At 41.5% G+C, this 24,681-nt stretch overlaps 1 protein-coding gene across 5 annotated transcripts in view; it reads left to right on the top strand.

Annotated features, from left to right (window-relative positions):
• The first annotated feature begins 2,309 nt into the window (after positions 1 to 2,309).
• Positions 2,310 to 24,681, top strand: part of sptbn2 (spectrin, beta, non-erythrocytic 2) — a 48,255-nt gene continuing 25,883 nt past the window's right edge. For 3 of the 5 annotated variants that reach the window (XM_068716245.1, XM_068716243.1, XM_068716241.1), the window contains exons 1-2: positions 2,310 to 2,764; positions 13,550 to 13,737. In XM_068716245.1, coding sequence (XP_068572346.1) covers positions 13,581 to 13,737 — 157 coding nt within the window. In that variant the 5' untranslated portion in view covers positions 2,310 to 2,764; positions 13,550 to 13,580. Of the gene's footprint in view, positions 2,765 to 13,549; positions 13,738 to 18,432; positions 19,031 to 24,681 lie in introns of those variants that run through there. The other 2 variants (XM_068716244.1, XM_068716246.1) reach the window with 2 other exon arrangements.

Below are 24,681 nucleotides of genomic sequence, written 5' to 3'. Positions count from 1 at the left end.
AAATGACAGAATCAAATCAGTGTCACTGAAGAGTAAATGAGGTAAACATGAGATTAAAGTATATTAATATGTTAAAAAAAAAGTCTTCTGTCAAAATATATCATGATACATGTAGGTTCCAGTGACTAACTGAAATATACACCTGAGTATTGTCAGCATAGCAATAAAATGTGATTGTTTATGCTATACTACAATATTTTAAATAGCTTTCTTCCTCCGTTTCAGTGTTTTCAATGTTTGGATTTAAAAAAAAATGTATCTGGGTTATGTCATCTAATGTGGGAGGGTCACGTCAACAATGACAGAGTTGAAAGTCGCATGCACATAGTATGTGATGTTTCTACAAATTCCACTTAATCATTTACAAGAACAGAACTGGTAATTGTTTTCAACAATAGGGTGTCATTAGTGTAATCAAGCTCTCCAAGATCGCTGACTGAATGTAGAAGAAAAGCCTTGTTACATAGTCCACTTGCATCTGACAGTATAACCGAGTAAACAATGTCAAAAATCTCTTGAAAATTATTGTTTAACCTTAACTTAATCAGGGTTGTTTCTCCTAGAGCAGTTATCCCTTTTTAGAAATACTGTGGTCACAGTTTCACACATTCACATTCACATTCACATTCACATTCACATTCACATTCACATAACAAACACAATCTGATCAGTTAACCACTGAACAGCATGGCTGGGGTAGATGATGGTTAATGTTGTTGCTCAACAGCCCTTCATTTTATTTGAGTTTATGTTATCAAGCTTAGACAATAGGAATTATCTCAGAAATCTGGCTGATGAGGATTCAAAATCAACAACAGTGGTATCTTTGTGGTGCAAGGTCCCTTTTTGCTCCGTCCCTCACCTCAGTTCAACTGTCCATCAACCCAACTGAAATAAGTCTGTTGACTCAGGTGCTGAGTGAAATACACATTTTTGAGCAGTGACAAATTTGTTGATAGTGCAAATCAATAGCAACCATTGATGCTATAGCTGCATTTTGAAAGACCCTGCCCAATCAGAAAGCTTCAACTACAATAATACACTCACAGCAAAAATGCTAAATACTGGAATCACACTAACAACACAGCAGAGCTTTTTCATTACCACTAACTGCTTATAATGAGTAGCATGCTATTTTCCAAATTGCTCAGCCCTCTCTATGAGAACCATCAACCCATAAAGCCCTCGCCACTACCACTTTGTTGGTTCAGCACCACCCATGCTCACAGATACACACCCAATGGAGACAGACACAGTGCAGACAGCTAACACAAAGATACAAATATAATTTAGGTGTTGGGGGGGGCTTCCTTAGGGCCTCTCTACAGACCACCAGCATGAATGAGTCCCTCTGGATCTTTTCTAACTCCAGGAACCATCGAATCACTGCTCACATTACTATACCGTGCAACAGAGAAAAGCACAGGGGAAAACACTGGTCCTGAGGGTCTCTAAGCATGAGGATCTTCCAGGGCTTTATGAATAACCCAGATCTTGGTGACTTGCTTGATGTCACACAAACCAGGTGCTGCATAGTGTCTCAGGAATAATTTAGTGCAACAGCAGCTCCCAGAGATAAAATGCTAAAACGAATGGAGGACAACCTGAAAAAAAAACACATCAGGATTGTGGTGTTCTTAAGATTTTTGATTTCTAGAAATAATTTGTCTCAATAAAAAGCGCTGTTGTGGGGGAGGTGTTTTAAAAGATTCATATAACGTAGCCCTGCAGTATGATGTATGAATATATCAGAATATACACCATGCAAATGTATAAATTACTACTAAAATGTATGATTTTCACTGACATTGATGTGGTGAATCCAAGGAGAAGACGTCATTCTATATTGATTCCCTTTTTTTCATAAATCGTCACCGGTTACAAAAGAGATAGCTGGAGAATTTGAACCTTTGACAGCCAGTGAGATGCTCAAATCGGCTGCAACCCCATGTGGATTGAAGATGATGGATTCAATGTATGCTAGAATTCCCCATGCTTGCATTTGTAGAATTCCCTCATTAAATTATAATGAACCAGATTGCAAGCAAAAACCTGTCTGGAGGTTCAGAACTGAATGGTGTGTGAATGTTTCAGTTTTTAGCACCAGGGACAGCACCAGAGAAGGGGGCCAGAGCAGCATCTCCTCCTCTCAGTGATGTGCAGTTATTGTTGAGAATACCGAAAAATGTGCTTCTCATGCGACTGTGAAGGGTCAGCACCCACCCACACACCCACCACCCACACCCCCCTACGCACACCCCTAACTACCACCACCACCACCACGTCCACTTTTTCTTTCTTCTCCCTGTTGAACGGGAGCACAGGGAGCGGGCTGTGAGTGAGATTAGACGGCCCTTCTGATGCTCGGCCGCGGGGGGAAGAAGAAGCTGCTGCGGATATCCGTCTCATACCTGCCTCAAAACGGGCTCTTTTCATCGCTTATTTATTTTTTTTCTTCCCCCGCTGACCGTTTTGTGTGAAAGCGAGATATAAATATATAAAAAAGCAAGAGCCTGGTTTCGTTTCGTAACGTGCTGCACCGGTAGCAGCGCGGAGGAAAAGATCTTTTTTTTCTCCCGAGGATGCGGATTTAAAGGAAAGACGTTATCCGTGTTTACCTGGGATTTTTTTTCAACCGTTAAATTTCAAATTAGCTTAATTCGCACGCGCTGGAAGCGGAGGAAGATATTTGCAGAAATATCGCGCACAGTGACGCGTTAGTTATCACATCGACAGCCTCTGTAACAGAAGACAAAAATAAGGGGTAAGCCTGATTTTGTTGTGTCTTTATTATTTCCCACTACCAGTAGGCTAACCCACTAATAACAAAGCTAATGGGAGAGGGTGATATTCAGGTGACTGCTGTTAGCTCGCCACTGCTAGCATCTGTCCAAGTCAGCAGACAACGGACCTTATTGTATCGCTGACCATTTATGAAACTCTGAAAGAGATTGTGGTTCAAATTAACTCACGTATAATTGTGGTTTGTTAGCTGCCTGCTTGAGACGTCTATCTGTCTGCAGCGCCTCACGTTGGTTATTGGGAACCATTCCTCTGCATGTCTGTCTCCTCTTGCCTTTGTTTGAACTGGTGTCAAACGCAGCCACATTTCATCTGCGTGTTTCTGTACAACCAGCCTGTGGATCTCTGGTTCAACATCTGCAACTAAACCAACCGATCATCGTTGGCTGCCCGCTTGCCAGGTTATAGTGTGTGTTTCATCGAGGTATGTGTGTGTGTGTGTGTGTGTGTGTGTGTGTGTGTGTGTGTGTGTGTGTGTGTGTGTGTGTGTGTGTGTGTGGTGCTGGCATCTTGTAAAGCTGCTGTGTATTTGCTCTCGACGTTGAGGGCTGTGTGGCTATGTTATGATAGGACTGAGATTTATGCTGCGTGCCTGCCTGGCCTAGACTGTGAGTCATTCATAGCAGGGATGCATCAGGTAAAAGTGTGTTTTAAAAAGGTTGTTTTACGAGCAAAATAGCATTGGAAACAAAGTCCAGTGAATAAGTTGTTTTGAAACGTGTGAGGTATCGTTGCACGACAATACCCTCCTTATTTTTTGCAGATATTGCGATCTGACATTTGCCGGCTACCACGTGTAGAAGAACCATGTTTTATAGCCCAGAGACATCAGCCCATTGAAGAAGTGTTATTGTGGCAGAGAAGGAAAAACATGGGCGACGGGCGTGCATAGCAATGAATTTAAATTGAAAGCATCATGATGATGAGCCCGTTTCGAAATGTATGTTTAATGTACTATAGATGGCAGGTATCGCCCATGAGAGAGACATTTTTATTGATTTTATGAAATCTACACGAGCAATAAGAAAAAGAGAGCTACACTACACTAACAATCACATTAGTTAAGGAGTAGAGGGATAACACTGAAAGCCCTTCTTCCCTGCAAAGCGTTGACCAACTCCTACCAGTCAAAACATTGATGACCTTTAACTACTCTTCTTGACTAGATCACCACATAGTGGGTCAGCAATACATCGCAGTGATCTAGAGGCTGGGATAGAAAGCCAGGGGTTCATTCTGTTACTTTTTATACATTTAAAGTGCCTCCTCCTCCCACTGCCTCCTCTATGTCTGTGAGGCCAGAGAACTGGATTATATGGAAGACTAGATTTGACAAAATTACATCAGTTGAATGGATTTTTAAAAATAGATACATGCCTAACTTAAGTAGACAACTAAATAAGCATTATTTAATAATTTAAGCAATTAGGTTATAATTATTTAATGTTTACCCATGTGTATTGCTTTCATTTATTTGTTTCTGTATGTACTTAATGACTCCTGTGTCGCAAATTCCCGCTTGGATCTTTGTATTTTCTATATAGGGTTTGCCTAATGTCTCTTTAACATTTATTTCATTGTTATTTAGCAGGGAGGTATACAAATACCAAAGCAGCACTGTGATAAGAACTAACATGTTGCCTAGGATTTTAACTATGTGGTGATATTCTGAATGTTTCCTTTTTGAATGCCTCCTCCGTCCTGGTCATCATATCCACATTGCTACATCTTTAGAGACTATATCACTTTTATGTAGTTTAGACTGAATTTTTCTTTAAAAATCACCAATTGCCATTTCCCAAAATATTGTCACAGCATTGATATGGAGGCATATGGAGAGTTTTTGTTAAATTTCTCAGTGTCACCCACTCAAACTGCTTGACACATTCATTAGAAGATATCATTTTTTTCAAGTAATTCACAGATCAGCCATTTTAAATTATGTAATTATAAACTTTAAATTCTAGTATTGAAAGAATACAAAGCTAATCTATGTGGTAACTCTTGAGACAGCAAATTAAGAATCCATTAATCAAATAGATTTGTTACATTGACACAGAATTCCCCACGGAGTAGTCATCCCTGGTTTCATTAAGCTTGGGATGGTGCCACCAGAGGGCGACACGATGACTTCCCCCTTCCTGTTCACGTTGTTGAAATGATGCTCATGTAGCTTTGTCTGCAGGCAACATTAGGTGTATGGTTGAAGGAGGCCACAAACAGTATGTTTAATAATTTATGAAGTCCCTTAGGAGCTTTGGCTGAAATCTAGCCGCAGGGGCCTGCTGTAATATGACTGAACACCGAATGGAAACTATCATTGTGTAATTGTGCATCAAAACAAGCAGTGTTCTTGGAATAATTTATCAGCCATTGTGCAGTTCTTGTGTTTCTTTGTCTCTTTCATGGCTTACCCAGAAATCTTCAGATTTAATGGACAATCTGCCACACATGAAACTGAATCTGCCTGAGAGTAGTTACACAAATATATTTAATTGTATTTGATAAATCTGCAGATAATATCTGCAGATTTATCAAATACATTTTCATATAAACAGCTCATGGTGCCATCCATGGAGTCGTGTTGTTCTTCATGTTAATTATACACGCTACAGACCAATCAGAAGACACATCACTTTAAATGTTGCATTTGTATGATTTGTTTTAAAAATGTTTTCCAAATTGATTGATTTCTCTCGTTGCGGCTTTAGAAGAAGGGCACTCATTTGCAGGATGTGCGTTGTGTGTTGCTGTGATAGAAATGGTCTCTCGGTTATATAATTGGAAAAAACGTATTGATCCAGCGCTAGTGTTCCCAGGAAGAACATATACCTGAACAAACAAGATAAATGCACCAACAACCTTTTATTAGCCTGTTGTGTGTTTGTGGATAATTCTGCCTCAAAAAATCCTACTCAGATCATACCGTGTTATTGTGTTCATGGTCACATGTTGAAATGCATATATGTCTTTTTGATGTAGAGACAGCCGGGTTGTGTTGATAGACGCATGAGATATGGTTGTTAGTGGCTGGCTAGATGAACAGCATTCAACAATGGAATGGGGCTGTGGATGTGGGCCCCCCATAGTGCTGATTCTCAAAATCCCTCTTGAACAAGCTTTTTTTTTCCAGTTCCTGCCATTCACACTTTCATTGTGCTGCAGTGAACCATATCACTAGACCAGCGTAAGCCTCGTGTAGCTAGTGCTGCTTTCTGATGAGCAGTTAGTCATTAATTTTCGTTTTTTGAGGTCTGTGGAGCACAGTGGAAAGTTTAGTATTGCTCGTTATTTTCCGCATTTCTTAATCTAATCTTTCACATGTGGTTGGGTCAAGTGTGAAGCCCCCTGAAAGCAAGGCTTTTGGCATGTGTGCCCTGTGTTGTGCTAACTTGAGGTTGAAATGTTTGCTTTTTTTAAATCTTCTGCCATAAAATAAAACAATTGTAAAGGCATTTGGCACATGAAACTCCATCCTTAACTGTGTCAGAGCTATACCTGCTGAAAAGTAAAGGGGCACAAAGCGTTGCAAAAATGAAATTCATATAATAAAAGAAAAAAAGTCTGCACTTGCACTGTGTGAGGGTTGGATCAATTCAGATTTGTCACGATAAGACTAATAAGGTTGATAGTCTGGAGATACATTTGAGCTTTTACTCACCAGACCATACCAGTTTATTTTCAGAATTTTAAAAAGTAGGTTATCAGCATGAATATTACAGCATCTTTAAAACAAGGCAGTATGTAGCTCAGCAAAATAATCCTCATAAAAATTTAACTTATTTTAACTGAGGCCAAAAAAACTGAAGATCTGTCCTGAACTGTGTCATCTCATTAGCATGCACTTAGTTTTTTAGGATAGCTGTGTCATCAATATAAATGTGCAATTTATCTTGCATCTATTAACCAAATGGCAGCCAATGATTAAAGTAGATCAGAAGTTATTTTAATGCTTTAATAGTTTTTTCACTCCATAGAAAGGGCACTCCAGTCATCTCTAGTTTTAATATGTCAGAAAGGTAAAGAGGGAGAATGAATAAGGGCAGTGCAGGAGCTGGACATCACCACAACCATCTGAAAAGCTTGCTGGGTTTTCAAGTTTTATGTAGTTACAGTATGGCACCTCATGTACTAGCTAATTACAGTATGCTCCCAATTAATAGATTGCACCTTTTTTTTATGGAAGGACTTTGTTTTACGTTCAGTGCCTCTTGCGTGGACAGACTTTTCATGCATATGCAGAAATTCTGAGCAATTGTTGCACCTCTGCCTCACAGGGTCACAAAATGTTACACTCGAGAATCTGAAAATGGAATATCTCAGTGCCAGTTCAGTAGAGCGCTATGCCAAGAAATTCTATAATTTCTATCACTTTGACATGGGGAAGTACTTCACTATTTGGACACCCATAAAAAAGGAATTGTTTGCAATGAACTACTTCTTAACACATGGAATACCATCCATATTTTGGGTTCAGTTTGTCAATCTAAGCCCTTTTGGGATTGAGTACTTTAGTGCTGCAAGACTAAATGAAGACTCTCACGTCCCAATTCAGTTTAGTTTTAGTGCACTTAACAGCTTTTGTCAGCAGATAGCAGCATCGGCTTGTTTCTGAGAGAAAAGTATATATGAACAATGTTGGTTTAGTGGTCTTGCCTGGTGTTGGCTATCTTTGCCAGGCGGCCTACAGATGTATCTGAAGACATTTTTTGTGAATTTGCCGATGCATATTGCACCTTTTTTAAGGTCTAGAAAGAAAATGGAAGCAACACCAAACATATACCACCTCTGACACAAAGGTTAAGAAACCTCCCACACATGCACGTAGACTGTTGATGTTGGGCCGTCAGGATCAGTCTGGATCAACAGATGGTTAGAAAGAGCCTTTGGATCAACCATGCATCACCACAAACACACACACACACACACACACACACACACACACACACACACACACACACACACACACACACACACACACACACACACACACTAGCTAGACCTGTAGGCATGCTGACAGTGCTTTTGCTTGCATTCGGTCTTGTGTGTTTTTAAAATGGCAAGAATCAATCCACGGTGGATTAGCCTGATCTCCATGAATATTTCATTCACTGATGTTTTTAATTTGGATTTCTGGCAGCCATTGAGATTGAGGCTGCCACTGTGACTTCCAGCCAAATGTTCTTCAAAGCGCAGGCTAAGCTCAGGACTCATTCAGCAGCAGAGGCAAGACAGGGGCAGCAACCACTGTAACTTTAGCCTTGGTTTGTCCATGCTGTGGCATTAAATTATGATATTAATACATATAAAACACACTATTATACATAAGCTAATGCTTTAGGTGGGCCATAATTGCAACAGTGTGAAGAAGGTTATAAAGATGTAGCCAATCAGGTGTATTTCAACTTCCCAGTGAAGCAATGATGCATATATTTAAACTTCTGAGATGCATATTGTTTGTATCAGTGGAATTATTACAGATCATTCTTCAGGAAATACTTTTGAGAGCGTAGCTTTGTCTACTCATGCCTCTCATTGACAAAGATTAGCAAGTGCAGCTTGAATTCGAGGTGTAGGACGGAGATTGTTTACAAGTCAGGCGCTGCTTCTTTGTCCATGGCATATAGGTAAGGGAAATATAGTAGTACCTCGCTGTGATGTCAGTGATAAATTGTCCAAGATTATCAGAATATGTATGTATTTTTTGAACGAACAAATGAATGAATGGTAGTGCCTCTCTGACAAAAGAGGGAATTTGCCACATAATGTTGTATTCTACTGATTGTCTTCAAATACGGTGTAATTTAACAGTTATTATGTACCATTGTGCAGAACTGGTGCCCAAAACCAAAGTGACATCTCTATGTCCATGTGTGGAAGGCGTGCTTCTAGCTTGAGTATTTGATCAATGTGATGCTACAGGTCAACAAAAGACCTCTGCTGTCCTATTCAGCAGGGCATTCAGGCCGGGATCAGCGGCCCGTGGAGGGGCCTCTGATGCATATGCGCCTCTGGCTGCCTCGTCTCTGCAAACAGGAAAGGCTCGCCACGGCTGGCCTCAACTCTCTGCTGACTCCTCCATTGTATGGGGCCAGTTTGGCAGAGCGGGCTTTGTGCTATAAATTTGGGGATCTGCCTCCCCCCATGCTCGTCTGAGTATGACGGGCAGGCAACACAGAGGTGCCACCTCAGCTTGAAATCAACTGAAATTTGTTTACGTGAAGCTCTTGGCTGCTTTACAGTCCTAACAATGTGTTTTCAGTAATATTTAAAAAAAACGTACTAGTTGTGTTTTTTTGTGAGTTTTATGAAAAGGCTGATAGCTCCTTTGTTTGGCTTTACAGTGTGTGTGTGTGTGTGTGTGTGTGTGTGTGTGTGTCTACCCTATTCCCCCCGGTGCGCTGTGGCAGTGTGGCTGGCTAATTGTGCACAGGCCTAATTCCCCGCGGGTGACTCCAGTCCTCTTTTTTCCACTCACTCTGATTAACGTTTGCGGTGACAAATAGACCAGCTGGGCAAAGGGAAGCAGCTCTGGGAGGGGAGGAGGGATGGTGGAGACAGAAAGAGGCGGCGGCGCTGCCCGTCGCCCTGCTTTCTTCACCGGTGTCACTCTGCTGTGAGCGATACTCCGACGTGTGTCTGCCCAGTCAGAGGCTGGGGTTTTGCCTCGAGGCATTCCTCAGTGCCCCACTTTCACTCTTCCCCTTTTTCAGAAGCACCATTCTTCCAAACAGTCACTTGCGGTACATGTCCCGCTTTCCTATTTTGACTTTGGAGAAGGCATGCTGTCATGTTTTGAAAAGGTTAGACTTCATGTAGGCCATGCCTCGTTACCCAGCTTGAGGATCTGTGTCAACTCCACTAAGCTTTTGTTGTATTTACACAGCCCTGCAATGTAGCCCAGCTATTACAGTAATAGGCTGATTGTAACAGCAGCACTTATTTCTTTTGCATTAGGTTTTGCACTCGTGTTCGGAGAGTAATGCATATTGACATATGAAGGATATGTGATGGATCTAAATCTTTCATTACATTAATGTCAATCTTTTGGCATGTATTTGTGGATTAGACCTTGAGGGGATTTTCTTTCATAGAACCTCTTTATGCCCCCCTTTTGTGACACATCTGTCTCACTGCCTGCCTGTTTTTTTTTTGAATGGTGGAGGTTGCGGTGCACTAGCTTTGGGGCGAGCATCTGATTTCTCTACTTGAAGGTTTGTGTATGGAGAAAATCTCACTCAGATTTACAGCTTTACAAACAAAGGTTTTTAGATTCAAAGTTATTTTCTCTCTGCGAGGCAACTGCACTTCATCCCGGCTAGCATGATTGTAGGTGTTGAAATGACCCGTTTTGTGTGCTGAATACTGATTCGCACATGCTGAGTGGGTGGATTTGTGTGTGTGTGTGTGTGTGTGTGTGTGTGTGTGTGTGTGTGTGTGTGGCTTTTAGAAGTGCTGTGGGTGTGTGTTTGTGTGTGTGAGGTTGGTGGTGCTGGTGGGGGTGTAATAGGTCAGCTCAGCTTGTGTGTGTGTGTGTGTGTGTGTGTGTGTGTGTGTGTGTGTGTGTGTGTGTGTGTGTGTGTGTGTGTGTGTGGACGAGTACAGTAGGTTGTATCATAGTAGGTCAGGGGATTGTTTGTCTGATCCATTGAGGGGCGATTAGTGCAGACACTGAGTCGAGCCTCTTCCTACCAACAACAAGGGGCGGGTTGCCCTCGATTTGCTAGACTCTTGTGGCCACACCAGTCCTGCCCCCTCCAGCCCCCACCCTGGTCCACTCCCACAGACAGATTGTCATTGACTTCCTTGCTGCCAGGCCTGGCCTGGATAGTGTGTCCTCTTTGTGGCTCCTGCTTCCATGCCGTGACGTTTTGGCTATTTAAGCTGCATGTAAATTGTACCACTTTGTCAGCCGCAACCACCCCATAACCAGTCGCAGGGTGTAGGCCTGCTTGTGGTTTTTCATTTATTGTTTCATAATTCCTCCTGATAATTTGACACGGTGATGTTGAGGGTGAAAAGGTTGAGGGTTGGGTTTGTGGACTGACTGTGTAATTGTATTATAGATGATATCAAATTTATAAATGAGGGACACAAGAACAAACATGCTGAATACGCACATACACACCCTGAGGCGGGTCAAAGCATTAGCCAAGTCCTGGGGGGCCAGTGAGTGGGGAGGTGACAGGTCTGGGGGTAGCATGGAGGCGTTGTTCGGCCTTCTTCTCTAATCCCTGCATTTAGTTTCTATTCCCAGCCGCTTCTTAATCCGCCACTAATAGGATTTGCCAAGCTTTTGTTTTGTTTTTATTTTTATTGCTCGAATGTGAGCGGCTTGTTTGACTCGTCTTAACAATGGTACGGTGTGTTAATGTTCAGGTAGCTGTTGTGTTGCACAGCAGGATTGAATAAGTTTGACTTTTCAGCCTCTCTCTTTGATAAAATCCTATTTGACAACAACGCCCAATGGTCTCTAATGGATCTAAATGATATACCACTTAGTTGCAGCATCCCTGGTTTGATTGTGGTTGTGGACGTTTGTTGCATCTCATCCCCCTCGTTCTCACTTGTTTCTTGTATGCATCTATACTGGAAACTATCCAATAAAGGCGAAATTTCCCAAAATAAAAAAAAACAACAACAACACAATAAAGCCAAATAATGTGGCACACATCAGTCACACTTGAAGTTGCTCCTATAATGGCTAATTATTATGACTGAACTCTCTCTTCTTGCAGTTTTAGGACAGCTAATCCTATCCAGCGGATGGATGCAGGCTTTTAAAATCTGTACCACCTCATTCCCCCTCTTATACACTACACTCAACGATGCTATTGCCTGTCTAGTATGTGTTTTTTGCATTAAATGATTCAGGGAATTTGGGCCCAACCTAGATGTACACTGGCGGTGCACACTATTGATGGGTATCGGTTCTGGCAGCTGTCTGTTATCGAACTCCAGGTTTGATTTAGAGGATGTATTGACTTTCATGACATGACTAGTCCAAGAATCGTCCTAGCAGACACATTACTGACAGCATTACATTCCAACGGATAAATCATGTCAGCAGCTGATAACGTGTTTTTCAATCAAACCTCAAGGAAAAGAACAGAGAATGAATACATAGCCTCATTAATGTGTGCTGTGTTGCATAGCTGGCCTACTTAATCTCATCTAAAGCACCTCCTCGTCTGTTGCCTAGAATCTCTTTCTTCCAATCTTTCACTGTAGTGCCATGTAATCTAAACTCATCATGACAGACATGATAGAGAGCGTTTATATGACCAAAATGTTAACAACCTTGAACCTTGAACAGGGTCTGCAGTCCTGAGTCATTTTTAGCCATAAATACCTCCTCACAAAACCCCATCATTTTTCGACAGCTGTTCTCTCTCTCTCATCTCAATAAAAGGCAGCCACAGCTAGACACAACGAAAGATAAAGTAACAGGTATTAGCAAACTGACTACTCAACCATGTCTATTAATCTGTTCAATGCTCTTAAACAAATGGCCCCAGTTAGTTAATGGGTCTCTCTGGTGGGGGGGGGTTAATCTTAATGTAGATCCAGTGCATAATACTAAGGACAGGATCTGTCTGGTCATGTGCAGTAGTGTTTACAATGGAGTAAAATCGTTCACAAAAATAAACACTATTATTGCTATTGATAGAACATGATTTGAGTATATTTTTATCTAAATACATGCAAATAAAAATATATTTAGTTCTAGTATAGTATATCATCTTTTCAGAAAAAATAATTAAGTTTTTGACATATTAGTTTAGTGGACTATACTGCATGTTATATAGAGTCATATTAGCCTCTATATAGAGTGTATTACATACACACACGCACCATTAAAATGAATTAGAGATGGATGCATTTGCTTCTGGCCCCATCTAACAATCTGTCAGCAAAATGCAGAGACTCATCCGGTTGGAGAAAAGCTGTGGGACTGACCTCCTGATGGAGTAGGCCCATTGATTGTTGCCATATGAGGGTACCCTTGGTATTATAATTGGATGCTGAGTTAGTACAAACAGCAGGATAGTAGGGATGTGGCACGGCTAGCGGTGAGTGCAAGGCCAGGTACTGAGAATAATAGGTGTTTTATTCTGTGGGCTTTTGACCACTAGTAGGGCTGTTGAGGTGTGTGTGTGCGTGTGTGCGTGTGTGCGTGCGTGCGTGTGTGTGTGTGTGTGTGTGTGTGTGTGTGTGTGTGTGTGTGTGTGTGTGTGTGTGTGTGTGCGCGCGCGCACGCGCTTTGGTCGCATGTGCAAGTCAAGATCCAATCAGTGTAGATTGATGTAGTTTCTGCCATCGACACTCAGGCTAAAATGATATTACTGGAGTTGCCCTGGCATGCAGTTGTATTCTATTATTGGTTGGGTAACTGAATGACTTCATGACAGTTGCCGAGCACAGGCCTATTTCAAAGTCTTTATCTCCTTATACACTCTGGCAGTTGTACCGTCTAGGCTTCTATTTGCATATGACTATCATTTGAGCATGTAAAACCTGAGTGCAGCTGTGATGACAGTGTAGGTGCTGTGTGTTACAGAGCATCATCTGGCCTAGTATGAAAGAGAAACACACTCTCTGTTTCCAAACTGAGTCTTCCAAACATTAGCTTGAGACCTTTTTAAAGGGTCAATCTTGTGAAGCTTCTGGTATCACGCAATGTTGCCTCCCTTCTCTGTCTATACTGAGTTTTGGTGCTTTTGTGTCTCTGTGTCTGAATTTGCAGGTTGAATGTGTCTTCCTCCAGCGTGGACACCATGAGCACCATCTCGCCGACGGACTTTGACAGCTTGGAGATCCAGCAGCAGTACAATGACATCAACAACCGCTGGGACCTGGCAGCAGAGACTGACTGGGATAATGAGAACAGTTCAGCACGCCTCTTCGAGCGCTCACGCATCAAGGCTCTCGCAGGTATGCCACACGTTTGGTATCACACAAACATAGAGTTTAAGTTAATCAGCACTTTAAAGATAATCAGTCAAATTTAGGATTTGTACATTTTTCCCTAGCATTTACCATTTCAATGAGAAACTGTATCAAACAGGGGATTCAGCTGTTTGGTAATTCCCAGAGCTTTCAACTGTATGACGGCTCTGTTAAAAAGGCATCCTTCCTTTTATGTTTTTCAGTCACATACCGACTGACACACTCCTGTGTCAAGCTTTTGGTGACAGTCGGTTTGGGACCACCAGATGTTCTTCTTTGAATGTTGGCATTTTTAAGTCTGCCTTTTTTGCCCACCGGGTTTTAACATGACAATCTTTGACAAGTCATTTTTTGGAGGCTTGACAGATTACTTCATTTCTGTAGTGAAGTACACCACGGACACGCTGTCCACTGTGGGGAAAAAAATAGATATATTTTGTGAGTGGACATTCTGAGGGCTGACTAACTCTACAGAAGTAATAACTTGCCAGCCTAGAAACGACACATAATACAGCACTTGTAAAATAACATTTTCACTTTGTAACTGAATAGACTGCACTGGTTGTAATCTCTCTAGATCAATGGTAATTTGCACCGATCTAATGAGGCTCTAGACTGGGGGACCAACTTCATTCTTTTCTGTCCCAAAAGGCACAATTGTCTCTTTATAGGGCAAGACTGAAATACCTCCAAAATGAGGACAAAGTCAGGCAGCTGTATAGTCAATTCACCACAGAGCAATAATCAGTGATGGAATGAGGTGGTGAGGCTAGTCTTTAGGGCTGCTGTAGGTGGTGTGGTGAAAATCCTCCATCAATATAGCAACACCTAAAGATAAATGAACCAGGCTGCATTTGTTCATACAATGTTGGTCTGAAGGCAGCTTTATTCCCCACCTTACTCACCTACCCTTGAGACTGTTGACATCCTTCCAAGTTGGGCAAATGCATGTCTGTTTGCCAGCCTGTCCTGTTGGAGGCTCCAACTAATGTGACCCAGGTGAACATCCTGCTGGCTCTATTAGTTGTTGTCGTCGTACATACAGTGTGTGTGTGTGTGTGTGTGTGTGTGTGTGTGTGTGTATACCCTGTACCTTCCTGGTTTTACACTCTAAGGATAAAATATCTGTTCTTAATTGTCAAAACAAGTTGCAGTATCATGGAGAACCCAGCAGAGGGGAGCAACAGGCAGGTGTGCGCACCCACACACACACACACACACACACACACACACACACACACACACACACACACACACACACACACACACACACACACACACACACAGACACCCACACACACACAAAAACCACATGCTCTAATGGTTTTGAGCACCGCTGTAGTCAAAGCACTTCTAAAAAGATAAACCTCATTTCACTTACAAATACAACCTGACTCATTTCCTCATGCCAAAAGGAAACCGACTTTAGGTGTTGCCCTCTTTGTGTTGCCTGGTTGCAAACACATTGAACTATATTTCAAGATATACTGTATCTTGCTGCCATGTAATTACGGAAAGCAACAGAGGGCTGTAATACTATTGTACAAGTGTGACCAGAGTCGACCATGTGTGTGTGCGTGTGTGTGTGCGTGTGTGTGTGAATACCTGTGACACAATCTCCGTTTCACAAGTGTGGGCTTGACGTGCACATTCTTTGACATGCTGTAGCAGCGATACCCCCTAGGCATAGCTACTGCCTACCTTTTACAACTCATCCCCAAATGTCAAGACGTTTAGCAGACGTGTGAGCTGCTCCTTACGTATGCTTTTTTCCCTCTCACAGCCTCTCTTAGTTCAACTGTCTCTGCTTTTCTCAGTGTAATAAGATTGCCTCATTTCCTGACTCACACCTCTTACACCCTTCCAGTCTGTTGGAATCATTTTATTACTAGTTTGGCAACAGAAGCTGCCACTTGTTTCACAGTAGACAACCACCCCTATGTTAAGATAATGGTAATTTGCATAAATAACCACATATCTACCTTCCTATACTGTGTGGGAAGCAAAACAAGCGTTGAAAATTTGCCTTTTTGTTTTTAAGCAACGCCCAGCTTCACACTCAAACGGTTACTTTTTTTTTTACTTACTTTTTTTTACTTGTGTAAGCATCCACAGCAAGAGGCTTTTTGACCTTTAAAAAACAAACAAAATTAGACTTTATTTCACCCGTTAAGTAAAGTAAATGAAATCTGAACTCTGCATTTAACCCATTCTATCAGTGGGCTGCTGTAAAGCGACAGGGGAGCAACCCGGGGTTCAGGACCCCGCTCAAGGACACTTTGACACTTTTACTATAAGAGCTGGGGACAGAACCGCCGTCCTTGTTGTTAAAGGATGGCCCGCTCTACTCACTGAGCCGCCCCAAGCAGCCATATGCCTTTTATTTACACTATGTTACTGTTATTCTTTATAAACAACACAGACGCATGAATAGTAGAATATCATATCAAGTCACTGTGCAGCATTTGGTACTGCTAAACTCGAGTGATTGTTGCCTGGGTCCAGACCTTTGAGCGCCAAGGAGGGAGGCTAACAATTAGCCAATCAGCGCCATGGGCGGGACTAACGCAGTTGTTACGGCCAGAACCGACAAGCAATGAAAACATTGGAGACCGCTACAGACAACATTGATGCTGCTATCGAGACTGTTCGCTTAAAAGACCAGCACTCTGCTTCGATGTGTGGGACAAATGTACCATTTGCGAGTTGACAGTGATTGTGGAACTCTGAAGAGAAATCAACCCTCCTTGCTCCGGGGGGATTCCCTCTTCAGATCAGATATTTACTGCCAGTGTTTGTGGTATGGGCCAGCCTTCCGCCCTCCCCCGGGTCCCTCGAAGGGGTTGTGCTGTAGGATGGAAAAAAAATTTGGATGCTCAGCAATAGATCTCTCCTTTCCCCCTCTGGTAGTGCTTACTCTCCCGCAGCTTCTATCTTTTTCTCTTTCTAATCTGTGTTCATTCACCACACCAGACCATCATTAATTATCATTAATTTTCAATGCAGGAGTGTCTCCCATATCTCCCTTAGGCAGATTTCCTCACTGTTTGTTTTCATATTTCGCAAGAATCTGAAAATAACCGTTAATCCTATCCAGTGTGTTTATTTATTAGTGTATCTTAATGACGGATGAGTCGTAAAGGGAGGAAACTGCCTAAACATAATATGTTAAGACCCATGTGCCAGACACACCAACCTGCCATCACATCTGCCTCTCATGCTAATTGGGATTGTGACGGTTGACATATGCCCAGTGGGATCTTAAATGGCCATTACCAGTTTACCAGCTCTCTGCTCTTCGTTTCTCGCTGCATGTGACCACTGCGTAGCCTCTGTTCCTCCGAAGGAAGTGTGTTCTCCTCGGATGTCATTAGTCCAGTCCCCCTCTATAAACACCCAGTCACAGAAGGCCCGGAGCATTCGGTCCTCTAATGAGACCCATCCAGATGCTCCCCGCTCATCAGGACAAGCACAGATAAAAAAAAAACAACCAGACCTTTTTAACCACGGCCCCCTGACCAGACCAAACGCCATCCTCTCGTAAGAAAGGTTGGTCCTCGCTGTGTTTACAGTCTTGTGTAACTTTTGCACACACAGGCATTCAGTACAGCTGTAACTTTTAACTTTCCCATTTGTTTAGGGTGATAGCATCTGCAAGATAGAGTAAACCTTCCATTCAATAAGTAATTCAACTTTCCAAATATATTTATAATTTTCTTTTAATGTATTGTTTCAGCTAACCGGATTTTTGGTGTGTATTACACCGATGTACGTCTTTATTATTGGTGTTGCATAAAGGAGCACAGCCACGGAAGTCAAGTGTACTTAAACTTGCTTGAGAATCTGAAATATGCGATAAAAAGCTGTAATTACTGTTCAGTGATGGAGGAAAATAATTGTTTTGTAACTTTTAAACGCCATCACAATTCAAAATACGAGTCCATTTTCCTCCAGTGTTAGCATGCAAACAATCATTTTAATCTGGCAGTGGAAAAAAGATCAACCATATAAAAAGCCAATAAGAAACATTTATTTCCATAACAATTTGCACCATACATCATTTTTATAACTGTCCGTAATCTAGTAAAACATAAAATGTGTTAATGCTGTGCAGTTCTATAATTATTTTAGACTGGTAATGACTCACTTCCACCCCCACGCCGGCCTAACCATCTGCCTGACAAACAGACGTACACGTTTATAATTTCAAATCTTGTTCAGGCAGGAAAGAGCTTGTTGTGTTGCCGATACATTCTCAACAACTTCCTTCCTGTCTTAACGCCTTATCACAGGGCCTGACCACGTGAACAGGAAAAGGAAGATCAAATCTTGTCTTAGAGAGTGATAGAAATAAGAACCACACAGTGAGACGACAGGATAAGAAGATGCGATCTGATGGGGACTTTCGTGATGTAGCTTCTTGGCAGGCCCCCCCCCCCCCCGGCTGCTCCCTGGCATTAAAGTGGAGTTGTGTAATCTGCCTCGAGCTACGCTGAGCATAGAACTCTTAATGGTTTAGTCCACCTCCATACCTCCTCCCTCCCTTCATCTTTCCACGGTATCCTTCCTTCGTGCTCCTCCCTCAAACACACCTTATGCAAATGACACAATTTTCAGACGGCACAGCAGGCTTTGTTTACACAGCAATCCGACCGCAGCCGGTTGCTGCTCTGCTCCGCTCCAGCAAATGTGTGTTCAGAGTTTGGAGGGAAGGAATAGCCAGCCTTGAACATCAAGGGAGCGCAAGCAAAAGTTTTTACTCTGCTCAGAGGCCACAAGTGTGGTGAAATTCTTCACAAGAGGAGGTGAAACGAGAGAACATTTTGTACTTCAGCTTTGTTTGAAATTACTTTTTGAAAAAACCCTCCACCGTTGCACTGCTGTATTTTCATTGGACAAGGTGGGACATACAGTAGAAGAGGTGAAGAACAGGCGGCAACATTTTCAAGCTTGCATTGTGCCTTTCTGAGGCACAGCATTGAGGGGATCTAGAAGAGGAGGACAAATCAAGGCGTTTTTGGATATACACAACTTTTATCTTCTGGAAAGCTCTCTAAAGGATTTGACACATTTGTAGTGTGAAAGGTTGCCTCTCGTGTGCTATGCGGGAAAACTCCCATTCACTCTGTATCTGAGAGGAATATTAGGTGAGAGATCCAGAAAGAAAAGGCCATGGAATTGGACCGCAGGGACAGAGAGCCCTGCTTGTCCCCAGCAGCATTTGTTAATCAGGTGCAATACTCTAACATCCTGGAAGGAAGGTTTAAACAGCTGCAAGGTAAGAGTCATACTGACCTGTCGATATGGTTGAAAGGGAAATTCCACTCTCTTGGGGAATTTATAATATACCTTTTATCAAATGGTTTAGGTTAGCTAAGCCGATATATTTGAATAAAGAGTTGTTTTATTGACGTCACAGGTTTGAGCCTCAAGTTCTTTATTGTGTGGTGTATAGAAACAGTTGTGAGTGTTAAAAGTTATTGAGAAGACTTCACACATGTCATGTTGTTTGTTGAAATGGGAAATATCAAGTAAAATAGGACTATGTGGTAGTCCTACAGCAGGTGCTCTGGGTTGTGAATTAGTCCTCAGTAATAGCTCAGCATTTTTCTGGTATCTTCCAGTGAGAGGTTAAAGAGACTCTTCTCTCAATTGGGTTCTGTTTTTTAGTTCTTAATTTGGAGAGAATCTAATAGAGCCTTTTAGACACACAGTAGGCTTCAGCTCAGCTCTAAAGCAGGCAGTCTGGCACCTGATCACTGGGCCACCTGTCCTTTCTTATCTTATTACAATGCACAGCTCTGTCTCTGGCTAAGGCCTGTGAGGTCCTGCAAACAGGAATCACAGAGGCCAGTGGTTGTGACATAGGACGTAGGAAAATGATGAGGTAATTAAGTTAAAAACTAACATTTGTAAATGTTAAATGGAGGCAAAATCAACAGGTTTTTTTTTTTTTTATTGTGTGAAGGTTTTTGGTGGATCACCATGTGTACCTGTTAGAATTCTTATATTACCATGTGGCGTGTCACTGTGAGCTTTAGACCCCTTAGTCACGGCCAACGAGATAAAGTATTTGCAGTAGCTGAGTGTGTCCGGGCATGAAACTGGTATTTCAGTCAGCGGTGTGCATGTAGATCACAGTGTTTTGCTAGTTTCCTGTCCCTCCCTGGTTGCTGTCTGGAATGGAGCGCTGTTATAGAGTGTGTTCGAGGAGCAAGTCTACGCTGCATGTTTGACATTCTTGTAGTGGACCCACAATATATTAAGCAATATCTTGATTGCCACCGAGGAAGAGATTGGTCAGATTCAACTATGCAAAGTCACGCACAGAGAAGCCACGGGTACATGCCCACATCTCTTTTTCAACTTGTTAGGCAAGAAAACCTATACTCGTGCCATTTTTGGGGTCAGAGATCGGTAACCAATTTTACGCTGACAGGATTTATTCACACTTCCCTACAACAAGAATATTGTGAAACAAAGTTCATTCAAACCGGAATCTCTATTTTTGAACACATGGTCAGGAGAATGAAGATGACAGATGTGTGACACGGGTTATGTTTTTTGTTGGTCATCTCTGTGTATTGATTTGTTCTTGGTGGAGTTTGCTGTAAATATATACCCATGCACACATACTCAGACACACAACACATTTTAGCAACACCCACTTGTATTTCCAGTCTGACTACCCTTGAGGCTCATTCTTTGTGTCACTCCCTCCCTCCCTGTTCTAAACCATGATGTGGGCTGATGAAATAGAAGATGTGCGCATACATAGATTTGTGTCCACTTCACACAACCGGAAGCATTCAGAAAATGGTTTTGCAAACCATACACTGTGTTTGCATTCATTTTAAATATTTGTCACAATCTTACGTGCAGTTTATGCAAGGTCAGTGTTCCACTACTTTACCTTTTGGACAAAAATGTTATCTCAACCATACATTAAACATCTTAACAGAGAAGAAATATTTGTGTTTCTTCGTCATTTTTAGTGGCAGGAAATTGGTAAAGACCAATTTTCAGGACCGATACCAATCATGAAAGGACTGAACACATCTATCATTGTTTGACCCAGTGGTGAATGATAAGTAACTAAATAACTACGGCCAAGGATGACTGGTTTAATGGAGCACTGGGCCACATGGTTGAATTGAAGGGAGAAGAAAAATCTTCATCTTTGTGCCATGGAACGGTCTTTATTGACACATAGTAGGACCTTCACATTATCCTTTAACCCATAAAATCATTCATGTCCAGTTTAAGAAAATATATACAGCTATTTCAAACCCTGACATTTTCTAGTAGCCCAAATGACACCATGCACATTATATTATGCAATCTTATGGTTCCTCATGTGTAAAATGCAATAGAGAGATGTGTGAAAGTCTATATTGCCTAATGCTTCCAGATATTGATTTTGGCGCCAAAATAGATACATTGTCAGTTTGATTTGATGTTGCGGTTCATAGATTAAGTGTATTTCGTTAGAGCCCAGGGTCATTGTCCTGGCTACCTGCACTATCTGAGTCAACTGCTGTGGACTTAAGTTTGGACTGTCACTCAGCAGGCATTAGCAGTATGACTCTATATAAATACACAGTACTTTGACACAACCAGAAGTTTTTGCCTTCAAGGCAACACGCACTCAAACGCAGAAATGTGAAAATAAGTCCAAACAAATTCTGCAGCTCTGATGTTTTTGGTACTGAATTGACTCATTTCACACTATAGTTTCTGGTTGTTTTCTTTCAGTCTACCTCTATATATTTTTTTGTCCTCATGTAATTGTATTCTGACATTAGTTTGGTTGAATCCCAACAAAGAGGTGATCAAGACATTTTTTCTCTTCCTCAGTGAATGCCTTGCTGCCTGGGTCAGAAGCATTTCTGTTTTTATATACTTTATTTTAGAATCTGAATTTTTGAAAGAGATCAATGTCGAGTTTTAGGTCAAGTTTCACGTCTAGTGGCACACTATGAATTGAATGTTGTAATTTAATATTTCTAACACTCTTAGTGAAAGCTCTGACTCCAGTGGCCTCCAGCTGTAACTCAGAGTCACATTACCTTGGTGAGGTTTCACCACACGCACACACAAAATGCCTTTTGTGTTTGTACAGTTTACCCAATATTGACAGTTTCCTGCTTGGAAGGGTAACAAGAAAGTGCTGTTTTGGGTGCTTTAGGAAAATGATTGTCTTCTTGACTTTTCACACCCTATTGTGTCAAGATGTTATGGCTGAGAGCTGCCTGTTTCTGTCTCTTTTCTCATGTGATTGGCCTTGGCCGGTCCCCTCCTTCCCTATCTTCTCCATTATGAGCTGCAGCTGGCACAGAGGGGCATGACCTGAAGGGCATGTTGAGTTCCTTCACTGCCTTCAGAAAGGGAAAGAGGATAGTTCTGTAAGAGAAGATTTTATCTTTCAGTGTTTGTCATTGTAAGAGCAAACCTGTTGGCTCGACAAAACACATTGTCTTTCTAAACTTGTGGCTGCAAACTGTTAAAAGTGTAAAAATAACTCATGCCACATGTGGCAATGTGGCGGTTTTACCACAGCCCCACTTTCAAAGTCTTAAGCAAAGGAAGGGCAGTTCCGCTTTTACAAGGAGAGAAAATGTCAAAACATGTGCATCTATACGTGCCATTTTACTCGCTTGGTTTTGCAGACACATTACTTGTTCACAGTTGGATATTACAAATAATTGGTCTGACGATATGCAGGGATGCCCACCTAAACGTAGCCATGAAACACTGAGGGTAGATTTTCAATTCTGTCCAGAAATATACAAAGTAAGAGTGAAATAATAAGTGCACTCAATGATCAAACAGTGTCAGGTACATACAGAACAACATTCTGTACTCTGATTGAAGTTGTTTTAGACTTCCTAATACTGTTCTTATATAACTGAAGCAACTGTTGAGTTTGAAGGTGTAGTAGGTATTTGAACCTTGAATTAAATTCTAATACATACAGATTTACAAATCCTGTCCTCATTGTTCTCATTGCCCATGACATCCATTTAGTATCACACTCCGAGCTCAAACCACCCACTGGTGTCAGTAAATACTGGTAACCACTAAGCACAAAACGTACATCCTGCTTTTGACTATTTTACTTTTTTTCTCACTACCGTTTGTGATAAATGCTTCATGAAGACAAATAACAGACTCAAATTCAAGATGTCAGGGCCGTCCTCTAATGAGTGCCTCTGGTGTGCTCTGTAATCTCAAACAGCATAACAGTGGGAAGTCAAATTAGTATTTTCTCTGTGTCAGGAAGACTACACATATTTGTGTATTTTGTAGGCTCATGTATTTGTTTGCAACCTTGACTACGTGAATTTCCTTTATGGGTAAATGAAAGGTAAGCTTGAACTTGGATTTAGGGTTAATACAGTTTCATGGCTATGTTTACTTTTTCAACAGCGTTCTTTTGTGTGCCAGATGTTGCCACTAATCCAACAAAGAATGTGAGATGCCTGATCTTAAGATATCTGATAGATTCAGTGGAGAGATACTAGGTTATGCTTTCATCCAGATTTACTTAAACATGATAATCATGGTAGATATTAAGTGTGAAACCAAAATGTCCATACATACATACAGTTGTTTCATGCACAGCTTAACTCCACTTATGTTCAGTATTATCAATACAAACAAGTTTAGTTGTACGAAACCTGAGATGCTACAGTTGCATTTTAGAATATTTTTCATATTTTCTATATATTGTAAAATATATAATCTGAGTAAGGCAAGGCAAGTTTATTTGTATAGCACATTTCAACAACAAGGTAATTCAAAGTGCTTCACATAAAACTATTAAAAGCATCAAAACATAAGGCAAAAGAAAAGGATATTTAAAAACAATTAAGAACATTCATTGAAACATTAAAAACAGGAACAGTCATTAAAACACTAAAAAGCAGTTTAAGAAAATAAAATACAGTAGTAAAATGCAGAAATGCAGGAAATTGATTAATATCCTTGAATGTGGTTCAATTAAAGGCAGCAGCAAACAGAGAAGTCTTCAATCTTGATTTAAAGGAGCTGAGGGTCTCAGCAGACCTGCAGCTTTCTGGGAGTAAGAGCAGAGCTGAAAGCGAGAGAAGAGTCAGACTCACAGTGCCTTCCTCTGTGTCTTTTGGCACAAAACTATAATCTTGTCTGTGTGGGAATGACCAAGAGAAGGTTAATAAAGCAGATTAACACCGCCAGATTAATGGAAGCAGTTTGCTCATTCTTTTTGAGAACGGGCTGACCAGAGGCACTCATTGCGCAAGCTCAGGGTGGGAGAGGGACCGGATGTCAAGAGCTTTGAAGTCAAGGGCATTTCAACACAGCTAGAAAGGGAACCAGGAAGGGTTAGGGAGGAAGGCATGACCTGGGCACGACATAAAACCAGATTAAATTGTTAGCAGCACTTAATGATTACCAGCCTGTGCATGCACTTCCTATAGCTCCTTTGAAAGCTTCTTGCATGTTTGAGAGTGAGAAAGACGGTAGTCCAGTGGGTTTGACAGTGAATGTGGTCATGGAAATGAAAAGTGGACAAAATGTGCAGTGTGCATTTGTTGCTATTGTGTGAAGTGCTTACTATGGTAAGCTATTTATGGATGGAGTCACTCCTTGTCCTCTGCGCTGAAGTGACGCCACTGGGAGCCAAAGTGCAGTGTCATGCAACACAACGAAGGGATGCAGGATTCATTGAGAAGAGTGAGCAACATAGGAAAACTTAAATAGGCTCAGCGGGAGGTCTGTCTCTATACCTCCCCCCCTTGCATACTGTCTGACATGTAATGAATCAGTCAGTGTAGGGATTGCTAACCAATGTGAAACACTTGACAGCATGAGGTTTGAATGTGTTTTCAGATTTTAAATATGTACCAACCAAAACAAAATAAATCCCTTTTTTCTAAAAATCCTGAC

The sequence above is a fragment of the Cebidichthys violaceus genome, unplaced genomic scaffold (assembly GCF_023349555.1).
Source record: "Cebidichthys violaceus isolate CVI_PGR_0920_01 unplaced genomic scaffold, fCebVio1.0.p SCAF_20, whole genome shotgun sequence".
In the NCBI taxonomy this organism is placed as follows: Eukaryota; Metazoa; Chordata; class Actinopteri; order Perciformes; family Stichaeidae; genus Cebidichthys; species Cebidichthys violaceus.
This window is presented reverse-complemented; position numbering and strand designations above follow the sequence as displayed.